At 36.4% G+C, this 7520-nt stretch overlaps 2 protein-coding genes across 2 annotated transcripts; one reads left to right on the top strand and one right to left on the bottom strand.

Annotated features, from left to right (window-relative positions):
- The first annotated feature begins 1372 nt into the window (after positions 1–1372).
- Positions 1373–1966, top strand: LOC131652320 (uncharacterized mitochondrial protein AtMg00310-like). Its single transcript, XM_058922159.1, has one exon. It carries the CDS (start codon positions 1373–1375, stop codon positions 1964–1966), a length of 594 nt encoding a protein of 197 aa, XP_058778142.1.
- Positions 1967–6671: 4705 nt separating this feature from the next.
- Positions 6672–7295, bottom strand: LOC131652313 (AT-hook motif nuclear-localized protein 29-like). Its single transcript, XM_058922146.1, has one exon. It carries the CDS (start codon positions 7293–7295, stop codon positions 6672–6674), a length of 624 nt encoding a protein of 207 aa, XP_058778129.1.
- Positions 7296–7520: the final 225 nt, after the last annotated feature.

Here is a 7520-nt window from a genome sequence, read left to right as displayed (position 1 = left end):
AGGGGAGTTTTTTAAGGAGTCCAGAGTGGGAAATATGAACTTGGAGTTGAAAATATTGGAGTCGCTCATGAATGAGGAATGTAAATGGGATGCTAGTGTGGAATCGATCCAAACTTACAGGGCTCTTGAGAGCCAAAGAAATAAGCTTCTTCGTGCTGAGGAAGTGATTTTGGGACAAAAAAGAAGAGCATTATGGCTTCAACATGGTGACAAGAGAAGTTTTCCATGAGAACACAGATCAGAGGAGAAAAACTAACACGATCATGAAGCTGAAGGGCGAGAATGGGCATTGGTGGAGGGGTGAAGAAAATTGTGAGAAGGTAGTTGTGAATCATTTTTCTAATCTCTTTTCCTCTTCCTTTCCTAAAAAATATCTCAGAGGGGTGTGTGTTGCGGTTCGGGGCAGCTAAAACCTGAGCACATTAGTTAGTGTGAGGGAAGTTCTACATCTCAAGAGGTTAAGGAGGAGTTATTTCAAATGAACCTACTGAAAGCTCCGGGACCCGATGGTCTGTCGGCCCTATTTTTTTAGAAGTACTGGGACATTGCGGGAGAGGAGGCAAGTAATTTTGTGTTGGAAGTTCTCAACCATAACATGGACCCGAGTTTGATCAATAACACTCACATTGCCCTTATTCCAAATTGTAAAAAACCCAGTTTCTCCAAAGGATTTCAGGCCAATTAGTCTCTGCAATGTGGTGATGAAGTTAGTCATGAAGACAATAGCAAACAAAATAAAGCATTTCCTCCATGAGATAGTGGATGAAGAACAAAGCACGTTTGTTCATGTCAGGGTGATTTGAGATAATGCGGTGGTGGCTATGGAGTACTTTCACTGGATTAAGAAATAGAAAAAAAGGAAAGTGAGGTACAATGGCTCTTAAACTTGATATGTCCAAGGCATATGACCGATTGGAGTGTCCTTTTGTTTTAAAGGTGCTTTCCTCCATGGGTTTCCCAATTCACTTGGTAAACCTCATTGGAAGATGTATCTCCTCTGTTTCTTACAACGTTTTGATCAATGGCCGACCCATCAATGGCTTTACTGAAAGGGGACTCTGTCAAGGAGATCCACTTTCACCCTATTTGTTTATTTTATGCGCTGACATTCTTTTAGTTTTTGAAGAAGGAAACTCAGTTGGGAAACATTTATGGCATACAAGTTGCGAGATAGACACCAGTGATCATACACTTGTTCTTTGTATACGATAGTTTATTGTTTGCTAGGGAAAATATCCAAGAGGCTGAGAGGATAATGGCAATCCTGCAAGTGTACTAGGTGGCTTCGGGTCAAGGGGTGAATCTTGATAAGTTGGAGGCTTTGTTCAGTTAAAATGTGGTTGACATTGATAAAGATATGATCTGGTCAAGGATGGGAGTAAAGACAGTGACAAGCCATTCCAAGTATCTAGGTTTACCAGTTGTTTTTCGGAGATCTAAGAAAGAAGTGATTGCTCAAGTGGTTGAGAGAGTTTGGAAGAAAATAAAGGGGTGGAAGGAGAAATTTCTCTCAAAGGCGAAGAAGGAAGTCTTCATAAAAGCTGTGGCACAAGTAATTCCAAGTTACATAATGAGTTTCTACAAAATACCCGAATCTATCTGTCATGAAATTGAGTCGATGTTGGCCAAGTTTTGGTGGGGTTCGAAGAATGGGGAGAGGAAGCTGCATTGGATGAGTAGGGGAAAAATGGAAAAGGAAAAAAATATAGGAGGTTTGGGTTTCGAGGTCATTAGTGAGTTTAATACAAGCCTCATTGGGAAGCAATACCGATGTTTGTTAACTGGTCCCTATTCTCTTGTTGGGAGAGTCCTAAATGGGAGATACTACCCTAGGTATTCTATTGATAGCAGTACCACGGGATACTCACCTAGCTACTCATGGAGGAACATCATAAGCTCTAGGGATCTTATTCAGAAGGGTGCTTGTTGGAGGATAGGTAATGGTGAGAAAGTCTCAAGTTTTTAGCAAAAATATGCATGCCACATTGTTAGCATTCCTTTGTCCATGATAAATATTGAGGACAAGATTATACGGAACTATGAGAGTAATGGTGAGTATACAATTAGGTCAACCTATCATTTGTGTATGCATGACAAGAGCTTGAAGAAGCCTGGTCCCTCATGTCCTCCTAACCAAAAGTTGTGGAAGGAAATCTAGAGATGCCATGTGAACAACAAAAAAAGGAACTTCCTATGAAGGTTAACTAAGAACATCCTGCCCACCAAAATGACTTTGCTGAAAAAAGGTATTAATTTAGATGTTTCTTGCTCTTTGTGCCACTGTGAGGCAGAATCAGTGGACCATTTATTTCTTCATTGCGAGTTTGTTAAGCAAACTCTCTTCTCCTTCATTATTTCTTACCGATTTCGTGTTGGTATTAAGGTTCTGGTTATTAAACTTGCTCAGTTGTGGTGATAGACTCAGTATTCAGCATGCGTGTTATATCATGTATAAATTTGGCCGGCCAGGAATGCTATACTGTATCAAAAGAAAGTGCCTAATCTAGTGAGGGTGGCGGAGAATGCTCTTGACCTTATGGTGGAATTTAATTGCAGTCAGTCCCCAAAGAGCAGTCAAGGAAAAGAGTCGGTGCTGGTGGAGACAAGTTTCTCTAAGGTCCATGTTCTACACGTTGATGCATGGGTGTTTGAAGAGGGTGTGATGCTATGGGCTGTGTCATAAAAGACTTGTCGAAAGAGGTTTCTGTGGCAGCATGCAAGAGGGAGATGGTATCTGTCAAGCCAGAAATTACAGAGATGTTGATGGTTAGATGGGGTCTGATTTTGGCAAAAGAGTTGAAGCCGGATAAAATCATTATTCATTCGGACGCGTTGGTTGAAGCATGTTGTCCTTGAGCCTCTTGCTATGGATTGTAGAGAATTGCTTAGTAGTTTTACTTTATCTTCAATCATGCATGTAGGTAGAGACTTAAATGTTGAAGCACACAATTTAGTTAAGCTAGGGAAATTGCATGGTAGTAGAACTTGGTTAGGGGGAGTCCCTTATGATGTTCCCAATTTGGTTGTACCTGTTCCTTTATTTTAATGAAATTATCTTTCACATAAAAAACATATTATTATCCTAATAAACATTAAAATTGCTATATTATTTGAGAAAAAACTATAATACGTTTGTGAGTGGGAAAATTAAAGATAATTGAGTTATAATTCCAAAAATAAATGGTCATAATTAAGGTACAATGCCAAAAACTTATTTTTCAGAACATTGATTACTTTTGTCATCTTTGTCCAATCACTTCATTAATCATTGTCATTGGTCTAACTTGTAATTCATCCCATTTGGCTCATTAGACCCATCCCATAATACCTACACGTATAGTTTCTCTCTAATTTTAACAAATCATATATTTCACTTAAATCACATTTCGACCACTCTCGGAAAAAAAAATAGATTAGATCTTTGACTTGTTCGAGACCATAGCCTCCACCTTTAAATAATTATAGAACGATATATAAAAACAATTTAAGTAATATAACAGACATTTGTTAGTTATTATATTATTGGAGAGATCCATAACCAAAAAATGAATAAAAACTAAGCATAAAATAACAAGACAAGTACTAAACACCAATTATTCATCTAGATATATTATAATTTTTTGAAATCAAGCATTAGTGATCCACAGTTTTATTAATTGTATGTCCTTGTTGAGCACTAATATGTGAATCATTAGTATATCTAGCTACACTATGCCAAATTTGTCTTTTAGCAGCACCCCTACGAAAGCGCTTTTGGAAAAAGCGCTGGCATAGGCTTCACTAAAAACAAATTTAAAAAACACGCTAAAAAAACATTAAAAAAGCGCTGGTATAGCCCATGTCTACAAAAGCGCTTTTCAAAAGCGCTGGTATAGCCCACCTTACGAAAGCGCTTTGTAAAAGCGCTGATATAGGGGTAGATATGAAAGCGCTTTAAAAAGCGCTGGTATAGGTATATGGTACGAAAGCGCTTTTAGCGAAAAAGCGCTGGTATAGGGGTACCTATGAAAGCGCTTTTGAAAAGCGCTGACGTAGGTCATTTTAAAATTAAATTTTTTAAAACAAATTAAAACAGACGCGTTTTGTACCTTTCATTATTTCATCGTTCTCACTGTTTCTTCACTGCGCCATCAGTATTGTTCTCTCCTTCGTTCATCGCCAACCTCCACCGTCTATCGCCGCCGCCAACCTCCACAACACCGACCACCACTCAACATCTTCTCGCCGCCGCCGTCGTTCTTGCTGAGCAGTTTCACTTTGTGAAGGTTAGCGAAATTCACTGTTGTAGTTCTAGGGTCTGTAGTAGTTTTAGGGTTTTGTGTTAGGTTTTAATGAATGGGTTTGCTGTCATTGCATTGTTGCTGCCATAGGTCCGGTGATAATCTGATTTTGTGTTTTGCTCTTAAAAATCTGAAAATCTGAAACTCTGAAAATCTGTGTGATTTAGGTTTTAATTTATAGTTAATATTATTGGGGCTTTTTTAATTTATCAGTGATTTAGGTTTTATCAGTGTGATTTAGAGTATTGAAGACAAAGTTTGTTAGGTTTTTATCAGTGATTTAGAGTATTGAAGACATGTATCAAGTAAGTAGAAGATGTTATTGATAATGAGACCTACAAGGGATTATATTTATTAGTGTGATTTAGAGTATTGAAGACAAAGTTTGTTAGGTTTTTATGCAGAAAAAAAAAACTCAAGTAATTTGTTTTTGGAATAAAAGTTTCATTGGAATAAAAGTTTCAATATAATGTATCTGGAAATTAACATGATTCAAGATTTTCTATATGTAGTTAGTAATAATCACGTTTTTCTATTGTAGGTTGAGCTTCAAACAGTGGATGAACTGGTAAAGGATAGAACACAATGTGCCCCTGCCGATTATGTTCCACAGAATATGAATCAAGTATTGTACCCCGAAGTCTTCTGTGGCAGGATCCTTCGGGGTACAGTTATTTGATTCATATTCTGTGACATAATACAACTTGGATAGAAATGAGGCGATGCAGGTTAAGTCCAACAAAACCTTCAAATTTCTAGTCCAACAACCCCTTCTCATTATTGCAACATTTATTGATTGAGTAAACATACACCCCTAGCTTACACCAACACCGTAATTTTCTACATACAAGGTATACAATTCATTTTTTATTAATTTATTCTATCTTAATTTCTGTGCACAAGTATCTATCTGTGTTAAAATATACGGTGTAATATACAAGTGTAGGAAAATAAGTGTAGATATAGCATAGCTCAAAGATGAAGGAAAACGCTGAAGGGTAAGTAGTAGTAACTAGTTGTCATGTATTATTTGTCATAGAAATTAATATTCAACTTTTATTTGTGTCTAATTTTTTCTGTCAATTGGTTGTGAACTTTACATTAATTATTGTTGCAGAGAAACTTCTTATATTGCTAAGAGATAGTAGAAAGCTCACAAGGATACTGGGCTCTTTTGATCAATTTGGTAACAACTTCTCAAATTCTGTAATTGTTTGACATGCTGTTGGTTGAGTTTCTAATAGTGTTCCTATCAATAACATGTAGCTAATGTTGTTCTTGAGGGTGTCTGTGACAGGATTATTGTTAGTGATCTATATTGCTTTATCCCTCTGGGCTATATGACGTGGCTGTGTTAAATTTAAGGTAAACTTTATGTACAAAATTTGTTCAACTAATTTACAATAAATGATATTCCATTCCATGTATTCAAGTTAGATATATAAAGTCCTAAATATTAATAAATTAATTTGTATTTATTGATATATTTAATTTGATTATTCTTTTTACACGACATATATATATATATATATATATATATATATATATATATATATATATATATACTCGTTCTACTCTTTACCTTCTTATTTTAGAGCCTTTATATAATAATAATCTTATTTTGATTATATTATTTTTATTTTGCAGATTGTGAAGATTTTCAGTCATTTGAAGATGTTCAGACTTTGCAGGACTAGGACCGATTTAGTTGATTTAGTTGTTTAGGGATGATTTTCTTATTGTTATAATGTCATGTGAATTGATTTAGTTGTTTTCATGTTAGAAATATGTGAATCGGTGTATATATATTTTGGATTAATTACAATGGTATAATTATAATGCATGTTTAGTATATAATCGAAATCGCTTCTTTGTTGAAATAATGAGATTACTGAAATAATGGGATTACGATTGTAAATTATAGGTTTATGGGATAACAATGGTAAATTACAGGTTCATGAAAGAATGCTGCCATAAATGCAGGTTTAGAAATTATAAAAATAATAGGTTTATAAAAAAAAAGCATAAAAAATAAAATAAAAAACGCAACCTACGAAAGCGCTTTTGGAAAAGCGCTCTTATAGGTGGGGCTATCAGAGCGCTTTTTCCAGAAAAAGCGCTCTAATAGGGGGGGATACCAGAGCGTTTTTTTCAGAAAAGCGCTCTTATAGGGGGGTCTACCAGAGCGCTTTTAGAAGCGCTTTTGTTACCTACGCCAGCGCTGGCTTTCACAGCGCTTTAAAGCGCTTTTAAAGGCCAAAATAAGCGCTTTCGTAGGCCTTCCGTGTTGTAGTGCTAGTAAAAAATATTTTTGGGCGGTTAAGTTGAACTTGAAGTCTTGTCTTGTCTTGTCCAAGGATAATCGAAGATGCTGCTAATCATGTTCCTCATTTAAGTTGTTGATCCTTCACCATTTAACAAACCACCACCACCTTTTGCCACATGTCCATTTGCATCACAGCTAACTTCTTTTTGTTTATTCTGGTTGTAAGCTTCCAAAGACACATTTTCAAATACAATTTTTGCAATAGGAGTTCCAACCAAAAACACGGAGTTGAAAGCCACCAAAGGGGGAATCACATTACCCCTAGCCACTTGTCCTTCAGTACCAGACAATAAAACTTCCAATCCACACTCCATCCTTGGTGCATGCGAAGGAAAAATTGTTCCACATATCGCAATAATTTGGAATCTTCCACAAAGAGTTACAACTTTTCCTGTTGATTGACGAAGTGTAGCTTGCGCCACCTCTCCATTTCCACTAATGATGTTTATGCGTCTCCTTCGACGACAAACATAATTAAAGATACTCTTTGAGACATCTGCTCCAGCAGATATCTCAAAAACATGGCCATCAGGATTGCCACTTGTGTTTGTGACAGGAACCTTAGACTTATTCTTCGACCCAAGGGGACGCCATCGGGGGCGAGGACCGACAACCGAAGATGATGTATGGTTATTGTTTTCAGTGGTGTTATTAGTGTTTGGTGTTTGAATTTGCATTTGTGGTGCCATGTATCGTGGAAGCCCATGGTCTCTCTCAGTATCATGACCGGACATCATATTTTGTTTCTTACTTAGCTTTATTTTCTTACCTTGCCTTCCCCATTTTAATAGCGGAGATGAAGGATATAGGGCTATTATTTTATCGATGTTTTTGACTTATTTTTAAAAATAAAAAACTATTCAAAATTTAAGCGATAAATTTATGAGATGCAAAATAATCGTCCAATCAATTGA

The sequence above is a fragment of the Vicia villosa genome, linkage group LG1 (assembly GCF_029867415.1).
Source record: "Vicia villosa cultivar HV-30 ecotype Madison, WI linkage group LG1, Vvil1.0, whole genome shotgun sequence".
Taxonomy (NCBI): domain Eukaryota; kingdom Viridiplantae; phylum Streptophyta; class Magnoliopsida; order Fabales; family Fabaceae; genus Vicia; species Vicia villosa.
This window is presented reverse-complemented; position numbering and strand designations above follow the sequence as displayed.